General features: G+C 32.6%; 3 protein-coding genes across 5 annotated transcripts; 2 read left to right on the top strand and 1 right to left on the bottom strand.

Annotated features, from left to right (window-relative positions):
* The first annotated feature begins 662 nt into the window (after window positions 1-662).
* LOC110998511 (GPN-loop GTPase 2) lies at window positions 663-2,625 on the top strand. 2 transcript variants are annotated; one of them, XM_022267194.2, is made up of 2 exons: window positions 663-890; window positions 1,284-2,625. In XM_022267194.2, the coding sequence occupies exon 2, from the start codon at window positions 1,438-1,440 to the stop codon at window positions 2,332-2,334; it is 897 nt and encodes a 298-aa protein (XP_022122886.2). In that variant the 5' UTR covers window positions 663-890; window positions 1,284-1,437; the 3' UTR covers window positions 2,335-2,625. The 2 variants fall into 2 exon arrangements, with proteins under 2 accessions (XP_022122886.2, XP_022122885.2); XM_022267193.2 differs by having other exon boundaries at window positions 1,008-2,625.
* A 260-nt stretch (window positions 2,626-2,885) lies between these two features.
* Window positions 2,886-18,947, bottom strand: LOC110998510 (constitutive coactivator of PPAR-gamma-like protein 1 homolog). 2 transcript variants are annotated; one of them, XM_022267191.2, is made up of 19 exons: window positions 18,822-18,947; window positions 18,383-18,596; window positions 18,111-18,289; window positions 17,812-17,925; window positions 17,463-17,609; window positions 17,130-17,291; window positions 16,657-16,852; window positions 16,213-16,322; window positions 15,235-15,417; window positions 14,547-14,829; window positions 13,893-14,049; window positions 13,492-13,617; window positions 11,626-11,737; window positions 11,006-11,230; window positions 8,709-8,909; window positions 7,810-7,982; window positions 7,128-7,210; window positions 6,681-6,814; window positions 2,886-6,037 (listed from the first exon to the last, which is right to left on the bottom strand). In XM_022267191.2, the coding sequence occupies exons 2-19, from the start codon at window positions 18,528-18,530 to the stop codon at window positions 5,978-5,980; spliced, it is 2,793 nt and encodes a 930-aa protein (XP_022122883.1). In that variant the 5' UTR covers window positions 18,531-18,596; window positions 18,822-18,947; the 3' UTR covers window positions 2,886-5,977. The 2 variants fall into 2 exon arrangements, with proteins under 2 accessions (XP_022122883.1, XP_022122884.1); XM_022267192.2 differs by having other exon boundaries at window positions 16,657-16,849.
* A 368-nt stretch (window positions 18,948-19,315) lies between these two features.
* On the top strand, window positions 19,316-22,727 carry LOC110998520 (GTP-binding protein Di-Ras2). Its single transcript, XM_022267208.2, has 4 exons — window positions 19,316-19,724; window positions 20,439-20,534; window positions 21,349-21,609; window positions 22,548-22,727. Exons 1-4 carry the CDS (start codon window positions 19,587-19,589, stop codon window positions 22,680-22,682), a joined length of 630 nt encoding a protein of 209 aa, XP_022122900.1. The 5' UTR covers window positions 19,316-19,586; the 3' UTR covers window positions 22,683-22,727.

The raw sequence follows: 22,727 nt of genomic DNA, 5'->3' as shown, positions 1-22,727 counted from the left end.
CTGTCTTGCCTTAAATATGGAGCACAAGCTTGCATTTTCAAAACCAAAATACGTTCGTGCCGGCGTGCGGTAGAAAGAAGTATACTTGGAATTCAATTACACGACAAACACATTACACAAAAGTAAATATACTCGCAGAATATCAAAAATAAATGATGCTCACACGATGAGCACATGCCCTAAAACTGAAATGGAGATGGGCAGTCACGTCCAGACAGATGTTCTAAAACAGAAACGGAATTGATCGGTCCAAAATAAAAACGAACAGAGCAAGAAATTGGATGAAGATGGTACAAAATGAATTGGGGAGGAATAAGTTGGAGGAGGCCTTCTCCCGGACAGGGGCCGTTTCTAAGAGTAGTTAAAATTAATAGAAGATGGCAAATACAAGACCAGAGGACCAGTTTCTACGACACATACAGTGCCATTCAATAGAATGGCAGCCAACCCAAATTAACCTGAGAAAATATCTGATTATGGCAGATGACCAAGAACACAAAAAAACACATAACGAACAAAACCTTTGGCTATTAATTATTTAACCAATCAAAATGATTTAGTGAAAAGTGACAATATGATTTACAAATATAAATTAAAACAAAGCTTGGGTTGCACTGTACTGTAAACCCTAACGTCTTTTACTGGAAACTGGCATAACGTTAAAACTGTTCCGTCATACGTTACTAAAACGTATACCTTAGGGTACAACTATACAGTTTATATTTAAGTATAGAATCTGTATACCTGGTTGAGGAATTTAAAAAAAACATAATTCGTAAATTCATTAAACCCAGTTAATGGTGTGATTCAAAATAATACACTTTAAAGGTTGTTTGATATCATAATATTACTTATAAGGATTTTGAATTATTGATTACTCTACAGTTAAGGTAGGTTGACCTATTACCTACATTAAATCCTTGTATATGTATCCTTACCTTATCAAGTAAACCAATACGTTCTTTTAACAAATAATTGGTATCCAATAACTTCTCTTTACATTTTAGCAATATCATAAAATATGGAACTTCTAGATGTAATGAAAAATTTAACTATTAAAAATGTTGCTAATGAAAGTAATCAAAACTTTTTCAAGTCAATTGCTGCAGATATAGACGATGTACCAACTGAAATTGTTTATGCAGATTATTCAGATAAAATAATGCTCATTATTTCACAATACCAAAAAATTGGCAGTTTGTTAATGATTCAAAAGGAACAAGTGCATAGCCCTTTAGGTTCAAATGACATTTATACAACAAAAGTAATTTTTGGTGCTTCAGGAGAAGAACAGCAAGTTGCAGCAAGACATCTGGCTGAAGCAATTGACATATGCAAACCACTTTGTATATTCATTAATCTTAAGTCATATGACATTGAGACAGTCAAAGCTTGTAAAGATATCATTCTTGACTTGAAGAAAGAGGAAAAGTAACAATGTCTTTGGTAAGAAAAACGAATTTCAAACATGTTAATAAATTGTATGGACAATTAATCATAGGACCACCTGGTGCTGGCAAAACAACATACTGCTCTGAAATGTCAAAGCTATTAAGAAAACTTGGAAGAAAAACAATTATTGTCAACCTGGATCCAGCTAATGATAACATTACTTATGAACCCGATATTGACATGCGAAATTTAATAAGTTTGGAAAATGTTATGGCAGAGCACAATTTGGGTCCTAATGGTGCACTACTGTACTGTATGGAATATTTAGACAAAAATATAGAATGGCTTATAGAACAACTAAGAGATGAGCATGCTGCAAATTATATATTTGATTTACCTGGTCAGGTTGAGCTTTACAGCCATCATGAGTCATTAACAAATATTTTAACAAAATTAGCTAACACAGCTAACATACAACTTTGTGTGATACATCTTGTTGATTCACATCACTGTTCTGATGCTGCAAAATTTATTTCAGCTTTAATGTTGTCTTTAAATGCCATGTTGAAACTAGGCTTTCCTCACATTAATTTACTAACTAAAGTAGATTTACTAAAAAAACATTCTGATAAATTGCAATTTGGTATAGATTTCTATACTGAAGTTTTAGATTTAAATTATTTATTGGATTCTTTAGACACTGACCACTTTGCCAGCAAATATACAAAATTAAACAGAGCCTTGGTGTCTATAATAGAAGATTACAGCTTAGTAACATTTCAATTAGTTGACATGTTTAAAGAGGAAAGTTTAATTAAAGTTAAGAACTCTGTGGATAAGGCAAATGGCTATGTTTTTAATGCAGATGAAGGTCGCCATATAAACAGCTTGTTGGCCTGTGCTATGGGCATTCCAGATAAAACTAGTGGTTTTGATGTATAGATAGAATAACAAAAACTGTCCAAATGCATTGTGACAGAATATTTCCTATGTAGTAACAACCTACATAATTAATATTTGTGAACTGAAAGCCTATTGAGCTTTAAAACTGGTATTAAGTGTATTTGTCATATATCACTTTTTTTAAGACCATATAAGTGTATACTGGCACTGTGAATTTTATATAAGATTGATTCTTACTGTACTTTGTTTAATAGGGTATTAACTTTTATCTGTAAGATGTTTTATTTCTTGAAAATTATAAAAAATTGAAATTAAATCCAGCTGAAAACCTATTGTTCTTGTTATTTTGATTTGTTACAGATGTCTAATAACAAAAAAGATTTGTATACTAAACTATTGGAAGAAGAGTTGAAAATAGATAAACTTTTAAAAGATGACAAGAATCAAGTACAAGTCAAATTATTGCACCAGTATAACAATATTAAAGATGCAACCCAAATAGTTATAAATCACATTGCAAATTTAGAAGGAACAACCCTAACAGATATTCATAAAAAACTAAATCTTGAAGAATGAAATAAAACAACAAATTAATGATGGAACCTTTTATTTGAAGACAAATACAACTCTTTACAAGTTAATTTCGTCCAATATTGTATTGTTCACAGAAAAATAGTTGTGAACATATTATTTTTATGAACTTTAAGAGCAAATTTATGTAGTTATAAGTGTTTTCAAAAAGCCACAGTTCCATATTGCTACTCAATTACGAAAAAGGTATGAATATGACAAATAGTTCTAATATATTCATATTATGTTGACAAAATATTAAGTGACCATTGTCAGCAAATAAGTTTAATTGGAGTAAAGGTTATACTGTTGAATAATAATCTAAAACTATATGGAATATTGGTTTTAAGAAACATAAAATCTACCTTCCTTCTTGGAAACAGTACTAATAATACATTTAAAATATGTGACAGTTTATTTTAAATAGCACAAATACCGTTAAAACAAAGGAAATTTCCCGAATAATAAAATTTCCGTTCAATAAAATTGTTTGTAAACAGTGCCCATAGTTATAAACCGTCTAATATAAACATGCATCCCATGAAATATAACCAACCCCTAACATGCTTTGACGTTACACATAATTCCTTAACGAAATCAAAGTTATTACATTGAAGTTTAAATTCTAACGCTACAATATTCTGTTTATTAATAAGCAAGCAATAATATATAAATGTTTATATAAGAGTGCGTCGTATAGACGCGTGCTATCTAGTAGCTAAAACCTATCGCCACAGCGATAATACGAAGTCGGTTTGCTTTACATCTTTAAGCGATCACTTCCAACTAGTGTTCGCAGTGTTTGTGGTTTCACTAGTTCTGATCAAGTTTCCTTTGTTAAATCAATATGTTATTGTGGCAACATATTTGTCTCTGTTCCAGCCAGGGAATAAAGCGTTCCAAATTGTAAAGTCTTCATTAGTTCCATTCTCTATTGGTGTCAACCGTTCGGTACTTTACTTTGTGAACGTTTTCAATGGAATGTTACATTTGATGTTGAAACAGTGTTTTCACCAACGGAGTAGTGTGATAAGACTTTGTCTTAAATATTTGTCATTCCAGCTAAATTTAAGTATAACAATATAACAAATTTACAAAAATACATATAAATTAAAGAACATTCGCCGTTTTGAGATTCCTAAAATGCATATAAATATATCACTAACAAATCTAAGTTATTCTATTCAAATAATACCCTATAGGATGTGGAAAACTCAACACGCGAATGTTCTTTCACTTTCATTAAACGTCTATCGTTAGACTTATATCTATCAGTTTCAGACTCGTTTCAGGCTAATTTTAAGTCCCACAGACTAATTTCAGAGCACCAACCATCAATCAATAAATGCGATTTTAACACTAATTTCATTCTCCTCCGACCACTGTTCATCATATGTTGACAAACAAGTGCATACGAAAATAGATTATAATGTATTCTAGGAGGACCAATTCAACAATTGTAACAATATACCACATTGGAACAACCTGCTATCGCCTACTATGAGAAAAACATGCTTATAGTAACAACAGCAAGTTATTGCAATGTTAAAACAATCTCACATTCATTCAATAACGCCTAAATATACACAAAGTTCCTAAAAACAAGTCTGAATACGTTGGGTTTAACCCATGCAATCGAACATAACTTATAAAGATCTTTTAGTTAAGTGAATGTTAACCATTAAACTAAACGCCCCGAAACATAAAAAATACATCTTAAACTAATGATCCAGAAATCAAAATATACATATTCGGTTAAAAAAATCTACATCAATCAATTTCATAATTTATCTATTAAAACATAATTTATTGTCACACTTAAAAAACCTATCATAGTTATACATTTATTTTATCTATGGTTAGTTGACAGTTACCTCAAACTAAAATTGTACTTAAACACCAATTTTCTCTATGGTCAATTCACTTTAATACTGAGTTTAGATTACATAGGCTAAACCGAGCTTAAAAATAAGATATTTTGGTAAATTGTAAATATACTATGTGTAAATAAATAATGCCGACTCATATGCTTACATGCCATTTAAATGACTCAACTTGGTAATTTAATAGCAAATATCACTTGTCTCATTAATGGAGGTCATCTCGTGGACCTCATAGCTGTATTCATTGGTTTGTCATTGGATATTCAAATAACTGTTTTTATTGTATCCTAAACATTGAGCTTGTCTTGTTCGGAAATAGCTTTTAATTCAGATATCACCGGCGCAAAATTAACTGATATATTCAAGTAAATTTCAGTTTGTTTAACATTTTCTCAATACAGATAATTCATACAAAAAAAAGTTTAATTACACCATTTTTAACAAAACTAAAGAAAGAGACAAAAGAGTACTTTAGTTAACAGTGAAATTAGACTTTTTTATGGAATTGTTGTATTTAGAGAGAATGTCAACAGACCTTTGCGTAAAAAGTAATCACAGATTATAAAATTACAGGTTGCTATGGTAACCATATGTTTTTTTACATTTTGATGTTTGAAAAGTTAATATACTCTACACAAAGGTTAAACCCCTTATTTCTATACCTCTTAAGTTACAGTATATTTAGAGGCTATCAACAAGGGACTTTACGCCGGCTAAACCCAAACCAGTCGCAATAAAAGCGAAAATCGCTTGTCACATCGATATTAATAATTAAACACTATCGTGTCAAATTAAAAAATCAGTCTCACCTTCGGGAAGTCTTTTAGATGTTTAGGCACGTATATTACTCATCTTAGAGGCAACTAACTTAGAATTACAAATACATGGCTTCACTTTATCATACACTGATGTCAGTATAGATGATTGATCAATTTTCCATAGATTTTATAGAGGCATGCCTGACTAGAGGAATCTATCTATGGATAGATGGCGATTGTCTATACGCCTGCTAGTGTAAATAGAAACCGGGTATAAATTGACCAATCTTAACCAATGTCGAGAGCTGAAGGCTGTTGAATACGTGCGAAAATGTTGCCCAGACCTTTATCCAGCTAATGCCAGATCTTAGAATGCATCTAATAACAATAAAAAAAAACTGAACTACGGAAAAAAAAATGTTAAAAACTGTAAATAAATACATAAAAATTACTTCTTTAAAATAAAACAATTTAATTAGAGACCGGTGCATCCCCTTGACCGATGTGCTCCTTTTCAGATATGGATTGATCCTGTAAAATAATTTAGTTAATTTTTTTTGCAACTTTAATTTGTGGCATTATTAGCCGAAAGAATTGGCGAAAGCAATATACATGAAAAAAGTGTAAAAAGCTCTTATGTCACCATAAACAATAGATTTCATGCAATTATGTTAATTTAATTGATTACGGTAATATTGAACGTCAAGAGAAAGTACATTAAATATAGTTGATACAATATTTTGTAAACGATTAATTTCATGTTGTTCGTTTCTTTTAAAATACTATGTTACTTAAGGATAAATATTTTTTTCCATTGTCATGATTGGCATTAAAAACATAGGGTGTTTTTTTTTCAAATTTGAATAGATTCCCAGATAAGTAATTTTTAGAATGCAGCAATACTTTTCAAAATAAAAAGTATTCTTTCAGCAAAATATCGTAGCTACGATATTTAAGGTATTTTCCCGTGTCGGCCTAGTCCTTCTCCTGGGACGCCCTGTATACTACGTTATTTATAAATAACTTTTATAGTATGATATTATCGTATTTATTCGTATTCTCTTTCTTCAAATTTACATAATATGGATAAGATTCTATTTCAATTATTTTACGATAAATGCGGCAACGATGTATTTTTACCATTTATGCCGAATACAAATTAAGTTAACAATACCTTCTTATCTAAAGGTCCATTAGGTCCATTGGCCTCTAACGATTGCGCTACATCAGTCTTAGCCGATTTCTTTTTCCCTTTTCCCAGATTTTTCTTGGGAATTTTTCCAGTCTTTGTTTTCTGTAGTTGAGCTCCTATAACATAAATATAATTGAATAAACCAGGGAAGATTAACATTTTCGCATATCATTATATCTTGTAAACTAATATTTAACTGTATAAAATGTAAACTCCAAAAATTGTATAATTTTAGATAATAGTGATTTGATGAATTTAAAACCACTTCAGATTTATTACTATCTATCTATACATCATTTTAAGACAGTATTAGGACTAGAACAACCAGAGACATTATTTACATTTCTTTTTAATTTTGCTTATTTTCTTTAAAAAGCTCTTAATTTTAAATGAATCCAAATTTTATATTCTGGAATAGATACAACATACCTTCACCATCATTATCTATGTTGTCCTCGTGAGGACTTCCCTCATCGGCGAGAAGATTCATATCATCAGATCTCACAGTTTTTCTGAAATTATTGAATAATTGAAACATTTATTTTATGTTAGTACTATAATATATATAAATAAGAGTTTTAAGAATAAATATTTTAGTTCATACAGATAGCACTGTGATAATAAAATATAAATCTATATTTAATAATTAAAATTATGCTTTATTTTAATTTCCTAATTCTGGATATGAATTCATCCTATTTCCTTTTTGTTTTTAAACTTTTTTTTCCTTCAGTATTAAACAAATATTCAAAAGTCTATCTATTCTTTTAAATAAGCATCTAAGCCCTGTAATATCTAAACCTATGTTTTTTCTTGGTTGACCGTTTCAAGTCTGTTGTCTCTACCTGCATTTTTGTTACTGTATTTGTTTTGTGAATTTTTGTATAGGTACCTTCTGTGCGTTCTAGTAATAATTATTTAGTCTTGTAATGTTTTTTCTCAGTAAGCGAATTTTTTAAATTCATATGAGAAATAAAGTTATTCTAACCGTAATAGTTAGCCATTAAAGCCATTCAATTTCATTGACGCACAGTCGGGGTTAAAACCTACGACCTTCAGAGATCAATGTCACCCCCTCAGACTACCGATTTGCTGTATGCACTGCACTTACCCATTAACAGCAATAGTGGCAGGTCTGGCTGGCTCATCCGTGTCCCTTCTGACGCGTCGTCCACGCCCTCTGGTGCCGATGGTGCCGCGACCACGCCCACGGCCGCGAGCGCCACGCCATCCGCGACCACCGTACGCGTTACGAGGAGGGGGCGTGTAGCCAACGTAGCTGACCTGAAATTATACGTAAGAAATTGAAACATAAAATTAAACCTTAACAATATAACCTTAGTAATTTAACAGCATGAAAATAATAATAATATTAAAATATATTTTTAAAATATTTACTTTTATATGTTTAGTCATTTGATACAAAACAGTCTAATCGACGATGACGTAGTTTTCTTGTATATAATATGTCTTCGCCTTTCATATCCTAATACTATCTAGGAGTTTAATTTTGTCTGGGCTGTTTATGAACGAAAGATAATAAAATATGTGACATAATATCATGTAAACTTTGTTTAAGTGTTGAAAGCGGGTCCTTGAAATTATGATAGTTTAAATTTGAATGTATTACATTACAGAACTAAAAACAATAATTTGCAGGTTCTATAGTCATTAATATTGTCAAATACTTCATCATAGGGTAAAATTCATAAAATTAGACATTGATTAGTTTGCCATACATTCTATGCAATGTAAAAATTTCATATGACACCTTTGTAAAGCCAAAAAAATCCTTCACAATTGGCATTTAATTCCAACGTATATTAATAAAAATTTTAAAATTTCTGGTAATACTGGTATGCTCATAATTTATCTTAGGTAAGTTGAATGGCTGTTTCTTAGCACAAACCGTCAAGACCAACATTTTCCTTCACCGTACGAGTGAGTTTTAAAACTGCTCATAGAAAAGTCTATTGGTGCGATCACCCGTAATTCGACCTTACGCTATACCTGAGGATATCTGGCAGTGCGTGGTGGATAGCTGCCGCCGCCCCACTGCCCCACAACGACTCCTGCAATCTCAAGCCTCGCCCCGCGACCCCTTCCCCTCCACCCGCCTAAAGGTTCACCCACGACCCCTACGAGTGGAAGGGGGGGCATCGCAAACTCAACCTCTAAACCTTCGAGGATTGCTTTGCGCATGCGTTCCACCTGTAAACAAAACTGATTAATGTAAAAAAATAAATCACCATTCACCCATTTAGCTTCTCCTTCTGCCTAGCAGTTAACCCAAAAATGACAAAGCAACTTCTAAACCTAAACAGAACTAATCTCAGAACTATGATAGGTACAATCACGGGCCATTGTCTCCTCAACAAACATCTCTTTGTCCTAGGCGTGACAGACACCCCCATGTAGAGGCCGTTTAAGCGCAGAGGAAACAGTCACCCACGTAGTCCTGGAAGACGAGGCTGTGGCTAAACAATGTACAGAAATCCTCGGAACAGTGAGGTCGCTCCGTGAAGCCTGCGAAGTACGCAGGAAGCTTCTGTGCTTTTGGAAGGAGTTAGGCTGGCTTAGTTAGCCAGGACTTCACGCACATCGGACCTATTGAGCGTCTAAGTGCGGAAACAGAGACCCACATACATACATACACCCATTTAGCGTTGGTTCTTTGTGTATTGATGTTCAATTGAAGAAAAAAAACATATGTGCAATTCACACATGGTAGAAGTGAAACCTTCAAAAACATTTTTTTTATTATTAATCATATATAAATTAATCATTTTCCATTATCTAAATGTGTGTGTTCTTTTAAAACAGTATATTTTAATGATAAATTTTAATTTATAAGTTTAATATAAATTTTTAATTTGGGAAAAACTAAAACATCGAAAGTTTGAAATTCGATCAAATGAAAAAGCGGCAGTAAAGAGAGGCTGTATAATGCCTGCTATCTCATTTTCTCCCACGTTAAATCATATGATGAATTGATGTTTCTGTCTCTCTTTACCGCTGCATCCGGTTTGAAATCACGACGATTCGAAAGAAGTTTATCTATCTCATTTTCTCCCACGTTAAATCATATGAATTAATGTTTCTGTCTCTTTTTACTGTCGCTTTTTCGTTGCATCCGGTTTGAAATCACAACGATTCTAAAGAAGTTTCACTTCAAAAGTTCATATTGAAATTGACTACAACAGGTCCTAAATCATAATCAAATAGGTATCACAAGTTACAGTATCAACATGAACACTGACCAAGTGACAGTACGAGTAAAATGATAACATGTATATTCAATGAAAAAGATTGTTACAAAGACAGGTTGACTGAAATGTTTCTTTATTTTTCTATAAGTCAGAGATGATTTCGTTGTTTCATGATAGGCTCTATCATAATATATTAGAATTGAAATTTGCAATATGTTACCCTTCTTTTTATGAGTTTACAGGAAATCAATTTTCAGTCGTTTTCAGGACTGGTTATGTCCCTTTGATGAAGGAAAGTTCTAGAGTAGATAGAACGACTAAGACGTTTCGATGTACGAAAGAGATAAAGAGATAGGTGCGAAAGAGAGAATAGATCGGAGCCGTCTCGAACGACAAAGACGATTCGATGTACGAAAGAGATAGAGTATGTACATTCTAGAATTGTGCGATAAGGATAGAGCTACACAGTACCAATCCTGCCTAGAACGTTCTCGAATATAGTTCAAGGTTATTCCCAGGCATACACATGTATAAGCAAGCCGAGAGTACGATTCCGAGATTAGATACAAGTAATAAAGTACTGTGTGCGCCTAATTCGTCTTCTCTTCCGTTCTAAGCCCTTGATTCGAGAACTGGCAGTAAATGTAAAATTAAATTCATTTAATATTTCTTTTTTTGACGTTCATAAGTGTAATTATGTTACCTATATGAATAAATAAATTTTGATTTGATTTGAATTGAAGTAACTAGTCACCGTCATTTTTCGCGTAAACAAATTCCTCACTGATTTATATAAAACATAGACTATAAATAGATAGACAAGCTCGTAATATGAAATATCTTGTTTGATACTTGTTCTTGGTGGACCTATTTGTTTGTATGCTGGCTGAGTTCACAAGAGTTGCTTGCTATATTGTTAGTTATAAGATTTAGGAATTTTAGTTTAATTTTTTAATGTTTGTATGTAGGTTAGTTGGTGTGGGTAATATAATGGAATTCTATCGCATTAGTTGTAACTGTAAAGATAGGAAAATTTAATGGAAATAAATAAATAAATAAATCTTCAAGATGCCGCCATGGCCTTTTTGGAAAGTATACCTTGACAACAGTATCCAGATGGTTATCGCACAGCTGAGCCAAGTGCTTGCAATGGTTTGCGCGATGTAAATTACGTTGAAGTAATTTCCCGTCAAAGTATAGCCATGGCGCGGCGACTAGCCACGGCACGGGCGCACCGCAGGCGTCGTTCGCCAGTAACGCCACTTCAGCACCAGCCATCACTAACGCCCCTAGCTGAACGCCACGGGAACTAATTCCATTCACCTGCAAACAATTAAACAAAATATTTTAGTATAGTAAAAGATACTAAGATCTCTCAGGGCTTTAATATGTTTTGGAATGAAAAATACTTGGGAAATTTTTTTTTGTTTTTTTTTTTAAACACCATTACACAAAACTTTGCTTTTTACATTTAAAAATAAATTTTGTAGCCTAATAGAGGGTGTAAATAAAAAGGTTCGCAAGTGCGTTGCCGGCTTTTTAAAATTTAACACTTACATAAACATATACTTAAGACATTTATCACACAAACCATTCATCTTCTTATCCGGTACACTGTGGGGCTAAGGGGCAGATGTGATGCGCTTCACGATGTCCACCATCGTTGCACACTATTCATGGTAAAAGTATATTTTTAGTGGTAAGAAAAAGAAACTCACCGTCATTTCTTGCAAGTGCAGAGCGTTCATGAGATCAGTTGAGAAAGCTGTCGCTAAAAATGCATCCAATTCTTGCCGTCTAAGAATTTGTATTTGAGACGTCATAATGAATCTGTAAAATAATAGTTTGAAATAGTAAACTATTTTAAGATGGTGCCGTTTTCACAGCCCAAGGACACCCATGCGTTGCCGGCCTTTTTGAAGGGAGTAAGCTCTCTTTTAAATTGTTGGAATGCTGTTATGAGAGATGGCTCGCCCAATGCTTATAATTATCGAAACCAAAATATTATTTAACTCTAAGGGTCTGTTTCACAACGTATGGATAAAGTACCAAATAGCTATGCAACATATAAATTATTCGGAAGATAAAACTTCGGAAGAAATTTCGCGCTACCTGACTGACAGTCGTGAAACGCACAAATACTGTTTATCCTACCAATATGTAATAAATAGCTTATTTGGAACTTATCCGGACATGGTATAACAGACCCTAAATATCAAATACTATGTCTTGTTTAGTCTATAATAATAATTGAATTTGAAAAAAAAATAGGAGCGATAGAATTTTCTCATTGCCAAGACTTCTTTTCTTCAGATTTATGATAGTGTTACGAACACGGGTTGACTACACTAGAACGCCGTTCGACAAGGACGGAGCGATGTGCGCGAAAGAGATGAGAGACGTACTATTTGTACGTCGTTCTAGAATTGTGCAATCGCTACTCAGTGGCAATCCTGCCCAGAGAGTTCTCTTACAACGTTCAAGATTATTCCCAGGGATATATAAGCGAGCCGAAATGAGACCGATTGACACCATCGGCTGCGCGCAGCTATACTACGGACGCGGAGCACGAAGAATTTCGTATAATGACCCGTCATCTTATGTCTTTGTCGCTCGCGCATAAACATATTGCCGTTGCGCTCACACAGATGCAGTGACCGCCGTATTCAGAGATTGTAAACCTTTTAGTCATAACCATTTGTTTGTTTTGTTATAAGTAGTAATTCCTTTTTTAACGCTGAAATAAAAGATCATTCCGTGCTGGGATTCGCTTGTGAGTAGTTTCGTTTTTGAGGTTAAGTTTGTTGTGCGTGGTGTTTGTGTGTTTGGTCGTTGAATTTATTTGCTGTTATTATTAATTATAACGGTAAGAAGTTTAAATGGAACCAACCCCGTCTACGTCCCGTACTTTCAAGGAGTTTGTGTCTCCGCGTAAGAAACACAAAATGTCTCATTTTAGGGTCGGGTTATCTGGTAAAAAGCTATCCTTGGGTACTTACCTATATTAAGTCGATGATCTTATTTACAAAGCTAACTCCAATTCTAAACTACCGTTTTTAATATTCGTACTTTAAAAAAAAATGTTTTTAACCACTGGCAGTAGGCGGCCCAATGGTCATTGTACGAAATTCTTCGTGCTCCGCGTCCGTAGTATAGTCGAGCCTATACCTACTCGCGCGCGGCAGCCCCCATCAAGGGCTATATCGCCCGCCCCGTACCGAACTCACACACCACCCGAAGGGGGCATATACCCCCAACGGGCCTAAACATCCCCCGTCCATCATCACGAGCCGATTGTTCAGTGTCGAATGCGATATCAAGAAATAAACACCAAAGAGATAAAGTGCGAAAGGCAAGTGATAAAGTACTATGTGAAGTGCGTATAATTAAAGTGTTTAGTAACAGCATTTTGTGTTAGTGTTATTAGCGAATTTCTGCGAGTAATTTTCGGTTAATTTGTGTCTTCAAATTGCTTATTGATTTTTCAAGAAATAAACCCTTAACTGTACTACAGAATTTTCTATCCAATCCTAGCTCGTAACAGTAGAAACTACTGACGAAACTAATAATTAATAAATATTTACCTTAATACAGTCGCTAAAATCAAAAGATGCTGCGGCACATAAGAGGTGTTGAGCATGAGAGGAGTATCAGACTTCATGCACGATAGGAACGCACGCATACGACGGCACTTGTCATCTTGGGCGGTACTGCAAAAAAAAAAAAAATTAAACCGCAATCAATAGAAATCAGTCGTTTTTTTTTAACTTTTTTATTTTACTTACCACTTACTACCTTAACAGTTACTATTAATTCGATAGAACGCCAAAATAATACCCACTCCAATTATCCTACATAAAAAACATTAAAAAAAATATACTTATATGCATTATATAACTAGACGATTTTGTAAATTATTCAGTAGACTTAGAATTATGTATGATATCGAAAACTCAATATATAAATATAAAAAGTCAAAACTTACCCAAACCAAAGTCTTTGTACGGTAGGCACTGGCCAGTCAAGTACAACGCCCGGTACAATCTCATGGCTTTTACCCGGATTCACTCGGGAATAAATCCATTCTGCCACTTGTACTGTACAAGGCCGATCATTCAACAATGCACTTGCTGTTCCTTCCTCTGAAAGTTTTAATAATCTAGATTAGAGCCATGATTTGAATATTAGTCCCAAATTAAGACATTAAGACATAAGAAAAATTATTTTGTCAATATTTTTATTTGTTTAAAGAAACACTTTTTTACCGGATAGAAGTAATAATTAACTAAAGGATTGAACTAAAAAAACTAACTAACGGAATAACTTATAATTATTTAACATAATACATAGCTTCTATCCAGTAAAAAAATCTTTAAATGTGTTTAAGCTATGTTAATAAAAGTTGTTTGATAATTTGCTTTTTTAAAAGAGTACCAAGAGTTTCTTCTCTCGGCCTACACCCTGTCTTCTTTGCCGATGAAAGGGGATGCCTACAGGTATAATTTTAATGAGGTGGAATAAGTTATATCTGTATATGTTCCATAATAAGCATAATTTATTTTTAACAAAAATCAAACCGTCTGTGTGTACGTCGTATTTGAGTACAACTTTTTTATTTCCTATTAGTTTTTTTTTTTACCTTTCGCCTTTTGAGCCATGAATCGATGGTGATGCATATTGTATACAATAGCATATACATTTTGTCGAATCGGCCTGTAGAAGTGGTGTATTGATGGTATTTCTCTATGGTTATCATCTTCCATGAGCACTGGCAGAGTAATTTGTCTATGGGTCAGTATGGACAGCATCTGTGGGTGCATGAGACCACGTGTGTGCCTTTCCGCGCACGTGCGTAGAACTTCAGCCGGTGCGCATGGGCAGTTGTCTTCGCTTTGCAAGTGCGCGCTTACTGTTTGTACTCCCTGTCAAATATGTCAATTGTCATTATGAATTATAGATAAAAAATTGCAAGAAATAAACTAAAAAGTCAAGTGTCGCTAAATTTATATACCTGCGCTATGTAGATACTTTACAATGTTGACTGCAATATAAAATCCTGGCATAATTAGTAGATCAAGTTATATATATTATTATATAAGTAATATATAATATTTAATGCGACATTATTAAACATAAAACTTATGATGAGTATCCAATACAGAGTCACATATAAAAATATGACCATCTATATAAAATAATAATCTATGAATAAAATATATTCATGGAACTATTAAAAATATTGAACTTGGATTTATATTCCAATAAAGAATATTGCTTTATAAGAAATTGGTGTTAAGAAAATTGTGAAATAAGAACGAAGATCACACCTCCTTGGATGGTCTGTCCACTTTTTCAGTGGGTTTAGCCAATTGCTTCATATGTGTGTCTGCTGTTTCCAAAGACATCGCCGCAACGCCATGACTCAACTCATGACAATGCTCCTCTAAGCTAAAGTCTGCGTTCATTGACGCGTTAACTGTCGCCAATTTGTAATCTTCCAAGCCTTTTTGCTGTAAACATTAAATTTTGACAACCATTCGAGTGCAAAACAATGGGTTAGTAAAAAAATGAAATGGTTATGGGATGAAAAACTACCATGTTCTAAACAAATATGCATTTTAAAAGCTATCAATATTTGACAGATGTCAAAAGTTGATTCAATGTTCACTGTTTAGAATATGGTGAAGATTCACGTGCGGACTCCGTAATTAATTTGAAAAGTTTATCTAGAAAGTTCTACGTAATTAAATTATTTGCATCAAGAGTTCATTCAAATTTAATTAATTAAATTTGAAATTTATTTAAAAATTAAATACATTTAAGACAATCAATTACTTGTAATTTTTTGTCAAAGAAATTGATGAAAGAAAGTATGATATTTTGTTATTTGTATATTTTTTAGTAAGAAGGTTATAAGTATAATATGTTCTTCATATGAATGATGTGGCCAGTTCGTACAATCACAATTAAAAAAAACCACACATATACACTATTATTATAAAAATATGTATTATATGTTGAGTTCATAATTCCCTTACATAATGCATATAGATATACGTAGAACTTTCGCTTCGACCAGTTCGCGTTAAGCATAATTAAATAATATAGTATTTTAAATTACTGAAAACTCATCAAATTATTTATATCAATAATATTATTTAATAACTATCGCAAGCCTAAATGAAAGGATTCCGTACGTGTTGTAGAAATAAAAAGCACCCAGCAAATGGTATTCTAGTGAGTGATGCCAATTATGAGAATGAAAAGGCGTGGATGACCACAGCGGAATATTATGTAATGTTAACCTCATGTTCGGATGATTCAGTTGCCAATTTCGAGGTGTCCATATCGGATGAAGTCGATTGCAGACTCTGGTCTGGTTTTTGGTTCTTTTTGTTTGGTTTTGGACGACGACCTGAGAATAAATTAATCATTTTTTTTACACAAAAAAACTTCAACAAAATTTGTGAAGCATACTGCCTTATCGCAACTAGTATGTGAGAATTATTTTGTATGTCATTTGACCAATTTTCAATTAATAATTAAAAATAATGTATAATACTGAATTGGCCAATGTAGAACAAATAAGTTAGTATTTTTTTTCCAATGGCATAACTAACATTTGTTATAAACAATTCATTAAGACAACAAAAAAAAGCACATTTCATGCCATAGTTTACATATAACCTAAACCTAAAATACTTATTCACAAAGAAAATTATTGAAATTAATAGACTGAATAATCTTACCAGATGCAGTTCTATATTTTAAAAATCCATCTTTGGTGCCATTGAAGTAATACTGTACGGCTTGCTTTAGTTTTGCAGCTCGGAGATCATTGAGGTCACCAAATACCTCAATACATGCAGCATCTATATCCGATGATGGCAAATCGTGTACAAACTGGCCTATTGTTTTAATTAAGTTTTCTGGTGGTACTTGCTGCTGAAAAACCAATTTAAATATTATTAAGTCTGCATATTAACTAATATTGTGGCTTATAACAGTTTTATATACATATATGTTTTTTTTAATAAAATAAACAACTGTTATATGCTGCCATTAATATTTAACAACCTCTATGTTATTCAGTTAAAACATAAACATAATTAGACGTGTGTATCTTAAGGATTTTCTTGTGACCATTGGAGCTGCATGAATTTATATTAAGATTTTACATTTAATACACATAACAATAGTATTTAAACATTCTAATAAATACCTTCTTTTGATTAATTCCAAGACGTTTGTAAAAGTCAGTCAAACCATTTTCAGACAAAATCACTCCGCCTAGAAGTGCTGCAAATAGGCACAATCGGTCTTGAGGTACATCAAGTACTTTAGGAAGTTCATGAACCATATACTCCTTTGTTTCCAATGATGACTGAAAAAAAGATTATATAAGACACAAAAGTAATAAAATGATTAGAGTAATACAATGGATTTCAGCCGCACATATTTTACAATTAAGAAGACTATGGATGAGGACATTTTCACTTGAAATTCTCACACTTTCCGGTTCACTATGAAAATGTAATATAGGAAAAATACTCACCCTGTATGTTAGCTTTAATTGAGATGAACTAAAATATCTAGGAGGCTGGAAAACTAAATATTCACCAGAGCAACCCACTAAACCAGCATATGCCTTCTCTCTACATAAGCCTACTACTTCTTGACAATGGTCATCTGATGACACCATCTGTAATTATATTCTTTATAATGCACCATATAAAAAATTTCAAAAATAATTCAGCTTTACTATCATTTTAGTGGCTGATTAAGCTTATCATTTTTAGCAACTAGGCAGATCTAAGAACAATTGTCAAAAACAACATCTTTAGATAATAAATTAATGTCTTTGAAAAGCTATTTTTAGGGTAAAAAATGGTGACCATACTTACAATAGGAATATTGAGGTATCTCAAAGCAGTTCTAAGGCAAGAGTGCAGTCCAGTTGGAGGTACCCACCACACTTTTGGTGGTGGTGTGCCTTTGGTCACAATGTGGCGAAGAACCTTTAAACAGTAGTCATGAGCAAATAGCCATTCATTTATAACTTATGAATTATTTTAAAAATCCAGAAAATAACAATTCACCTTTTGCCTATCTACTAGTTTGCTGAAATATATGACTGAATCCATAGAAGCTAATAACAAAAGTAAATTAAAATTCATAATACATATTTGAAAAAGGAACTTACAGAATTGACTCTCTGTCTATATGTAGCCTGTGTTTGGATCCAGTGCTGTGGTAAGGCTGGAGGTGTTGGGTGAGCTCCATTAAAACAAACACATAGGGATACTTGATGATCAGCAAGGGCCTGTGCCAATGTTGTTAAAAATTGTACACATCTTGCCCACTGGCCTCCGCAAGCCCAGTCTTAAACAAATATATATATATTAGTAAATGACCTTAATTTTTTTTTAATTTATTTTCGATTTATTGATATATCATTCGAGATCATATTATTACCTGAGAAGTAGCCACCATACAAACGATCAAGACATCCTTCAGCATCGAGCACTAAACGGAAACCACCTGGATGAGTTCTGGCGATTCGAAATAAATCCACACCGACTCCTTCGTTTTCTAAAAACGCCTGTAAATCTTGTATGCCCATGTTTACTGGCACCTCTACAGCCTTACAATCGTTCGTTCAATAGTTCGTTTCGACTAATTGTTAGATCTGAAAAAAAATCAAGTATTACATTTACCTAATATACTTCGATGTAACCTTTCTATGCTATAAAAAGCGCTGGATTAATACGAATAACAGAAAACAGAAAAAAATTAATGCATAACCGGCACGTTATTCGGTTAAAATTAAATACAACAAAAATGGTTGTCTACATCTTTTGTATTGTAATTAATGGACCAAGCAATGTCAAGTAAATAAAAATGTGATACGAACCTTAATATGTAACCATGCCACTTAAAAACTACGGCAGCCGAAAGTTGGAAACGGAGGCCATTTGTAATTTTCAATTTTATAATTTTCTAGTAATCCCTTCCCTTATGAATATTATAGAGTAGGTCAAGTAGATAGTATATATGATACAGACTGCAGCATTTAGAGGGGTTAATTGTTTGCCGTCATGAGGATATGGATTTCATACGTATATCACGTTTAAGAAATTAATTTTTAAATGATTACTACTTAAAACGCTTAGTCAATATTTGTTTAGAGATCAAAGTGAAAACTCGACTTAATTTTTAAAATTTAAACCTTTAATTTTGGCGTAAAAGGCGGCATCATGACTTTTATGCAACACAAAAAATAGTTATAACTTTTACTCTAGTGTTGTGCTCTAGAATAATGTACTGTGTTATGATGTGTCAAATATGAAAGTAGGTACTATAATAGACAGTGACATATTTTATGAAAATTGAAAACCCGTCCCGGACCCCGCACCTCAGCCCTCAAGTGCTTCTCAATGAATTTTCTTTAAGCAAACGGGGATTTTCAGTTTTCACTCCTATATCTTGACTGGGCGTTGTGAAATAAAAAAAATAAGAATGTGTTTTTATTTTTACATATCATAAGTCATATATAATTTATATTATTTAATTGAGTTCAATGAAGAATTGAATAAATAAGATGCAGTAATAATTTTAAAGCTCCGTAAAAATTCTTGTGATTGATTTTCAAAGGAGGTTGAGGCTCTGAAAATCAGTAATGCCGGAGCAAAGTAACGATTACCGTGTCGTTGTTTTTGGAGCAGGTGGAGTGGGAAAAAGTTCACTCGTTTTACGTTTTGTTAAAGGTACCTTCCGTGAATCTTACATACCTACAATCGAAGACACATACAGACAGGTATGAAGTTCATAGTTATATTCTGGAATGTGTTAATTTTTACTATATATTTATTTATTCTCTTGACTCTTAAACATTGTCACTAAAGTCTAGACTGCCAGAAGCAACTTGTACCATATGATACTAGTCTTACATTACTATTTTCTTAGATACTACCTAGTTAAATAATAAATAAATATAAAATAAAAAATGTTTATTTTGGAAAACAAGGTTCCATAACTATGTTAGTCATTACGTTGTTAGTTGTTGAAAAATCACACCAATAACAATAGCACACATACACAATGTTCTATCAAGACAGCAGAAATAACATTTTGTAAACATATTTTTCAATGAATGGAAAGAGAAAATAAAAAAATGGCTCATTAGTTTTTAATATATAGCAATCTAGATAAAATTTCTCATGAATATAAATTACATTAGAGGGTAAATACAAAATTGTGCCAAAATTGATTTGGCACAAGATCAACAGCTCTTAAGCATCCACAAATAATGCTTTAATTTTAATAATTACTTGGGTAGAATTTTTTCTCGCAACCTGAGCCTATATGGATGTGTAGTTTGTTTTTATTAATAATGAATTATTTTCATAATATATTACAAAATTGTCATGGTTTCTAGTCTAGTCTAATATTCTACTTTGTCCATTCATGTACGTAATATTATGTAATAATATTTGTGTTTTTAATTAATAACTTACTTACTCTTTTTTAGGTCATAAGCAGCAACAAAACAATATGTACTTTACAAATTACGGACACAACAGGCTCACACCAATTCCCAGCTATGCAGAGGTTGTCTATAAGCAAGGTACTTCTTTTATATCTAAACCATGCTTATTTATTTGGAATCCTATCTACAATAATAATGCCAATGCCAATTTTTTTTGTATTATTATTTTTTTGTTGGGGAAAAAGAGTTGACATTTTTTATGAAAATTCATAAGTAATATTCAAAAAGACTTTTTCGCCAACCTAATATATCCTGCTATACATATTATATTTGTAGTATGATGCTAGAATTTAAGGTAATTTAATTAAATAGATTAGTTATAAATTCGTTTTGTATTACTGTTTAGTACACAAACCAGTTTTAATTTCTATGTCTCAGACAAGTAATATGCCAATCTAAACTAGAATCTTTAAATCTTTTGGAGTGTTATAATTTTCACAAATGTACAATTCAATATTAACCAAAGATTAAAATAGAAGTCATTGTACTCAATGAAAGAATTGACCTGTTTTACAGTGAATGGTATAGTAAATACACAAAAGAGGAACCTATAACAAAAACTTAAAGAATGAAAGGAAATAGAATAAATGTTTCATTAAAAAAATAAATATTTTTTTTAATGAAACATTTTATTTTACTTAATTTTCATAATATTGTTAATAATTGTAATATTCATAAGTTCAAATTTGATGAATTGCTTTAAAATTTAAATTCAATGATAAAATGCGACACCGTGAAAGAGCTTACTTAGAGCAAAAAACACATTAATTCAACAAAAGCAACATGTACATATCATATTGCTTTTGTAAAAAAATGTTTTATCCTCCATATTAACAAATTGCATTTGATTTTTTTTTGTTAAATTTCAAGCAAAATTCATCCTTTGTTATAGGGACACGCCTTCATACTTGTATACTCAGTAAGCAGTAGGCAGTCATTAGAAGAATTAAAACCTATATGGCAAACAATAAGAGAGATAAAAGGTACCGATCTACCAAATATACCAGTGATGCTGGCAGGTAATAAGTGTGATGAGAGTCCCGAAATAAGAGAAGTGTCAGCAGCTGAGGGGCAAGGACAAGCACAAGCATGGGGTGTTTCATTTATGGAGACCTCGGCGAAAACCAACCATAATGTTACACAGCTGTTTCAGGTAGATAAATATTTTTACTTGGTAATTTTTGAAACTACCCACCAATAACTATTCATTGCGGCAGCCCCATATTTATTTACTTTAAATTTTGAATCCAGTTCCAGTTCCTGGAATAAACAGTAACTTAAAAGTTATTATATCGCCTATAACCTTTCTTAATTACTGGACTAATAACTACTCTATTTTGTCTATGTCTCATAGTCTTCTGTTACAATGACTCTCACACTTGATTTAAAAACAATTATTGTTATTAAGATTTATCAAGCTTGTTACGTAGCCCTATACCATGGAATCTGCATTTCGCAATATATAAAGAATCACACGTCCCTCATGTTTCATGGTGTCAGCGGAACCTATGTGTCGCAACTTATAAGAATTACACTAATTGTCTCACGTTACGTGGTAGCCTCATTGTTTTAGTATATTAAGTGCATACAATTTCCTTACTTCGGGTTGTTAAGCCGTTATTTTAATTTTTATTCTTAAATATATTTTTTTGAAACCTTCGGCTGTGGCCTTCGTAATTGGCGCAGTCGGTAGGATTTGTTCTTAAAGTCAGTGAATCGATCACAGACCGGGCAAATTCAGAAACCTACCTTCTGTCATAGACACCATACCATAACGACATTACAATAACGAACACAATATAATACAATAATAAGAAGTATGGAATCTGGTGTGATAGTTCGGAAGTTATGCTATACATCTACAGTGAGCGCAAAAAATGAAATTGTCGAAGCAAATGTCAAACTGTTGAATTCCACAGAATAAAAATTATTAAAATATATCAAGCCTATATATATATATATATACATAGGTACATATGATGAACGGCTTATAAATAAATAAATAGGATATCAAAATAGGATATCGAATCAAATTTTATCCACGAGCTTTGTAAATGAATACTCCTTTTAACATAATGTAATTATTCACAGGAGTTGCTTAATATGGAGAAGAATAGAAACGTATCGCTACAAGTGGACGGCAAGGGGAAGAAGAAAAAAGAGAAAACTGTTAAAGATGGCGGCGAAGGTTCAGCAAGTGGTAGAGAAAAATGCCTACTGATGTAGTTATATCACTTTCTTTAATAGCAGCATAGTGTGATACAAAGTTAA

This window comes from Pieris rapae, chromosome 12, assembly GCF_905147795.1.
Source record: "Pieris rapae chromosome 12, ilPieRapa1.1, whole genome shotgun sequence".
NCBI lineage: Eukaryota > Metazoa > Arthropoda > Insecta > Lepidoptera > Pieridae > Pieris > Pieris rapae.
This window is presented reverse-complemented; position numbering and strand designations above follow the sequence as displayed.

Excerpts from the sequence above, each read along its gene's own strand:
- LOC110998511 (XM_022267194.2), top strand. The coding sequence starts at position 1,438 with ATGTCTTTGGTAAGAAAAACGAATTTCAAACATGTTAATAAATTGTAT.
- LOC110998510 (XM_022267191.2), bottom strand. The coding sequence starts at position 18,530 with ATGGGCATACAAGATTTACAGGCGTTTTTAGAAAACGAAGGAGTCGGT. Across the intron at positions 18,290-18,382 it reads GTATGGTGGCTACTTCTCAG|ACTGGGCTTGCGGAGGCCAG; the intron begins GTAATAATATGA and ends TATTTGTTTAAG. Across the intron at positions 11,738-13,491 it reads ATTTTAGCGACTGTATTAAG|ATTCATTATGACGTCTCAAA; the intron begins GTAAATATTTAT and ends ATTATTTTACAG.
- LOC110998520 (XM_022267208.2), top strand. The coding sequence starts at position 19,587 with ATGCCGGAGCAAAGTAACGATTACCGTGTCGTTGTTTTTGGAGCAGGT. Across the intron at positions 19,725-20,438 it reads TCGAAGACACATACAGACAG|GTCATAAGCAGCAACAAAAC; the intron begins GTATGAAGTTCA and ends ACTCTTTTTTAG. Across the intron at positions 21,610-22,547 it reads ATGTTACACAGCTGTTTCAG|GAGTTGCTTAATATGGAGAA; the intron begins GTAGATAAATAT and ends AATTATTCACAG.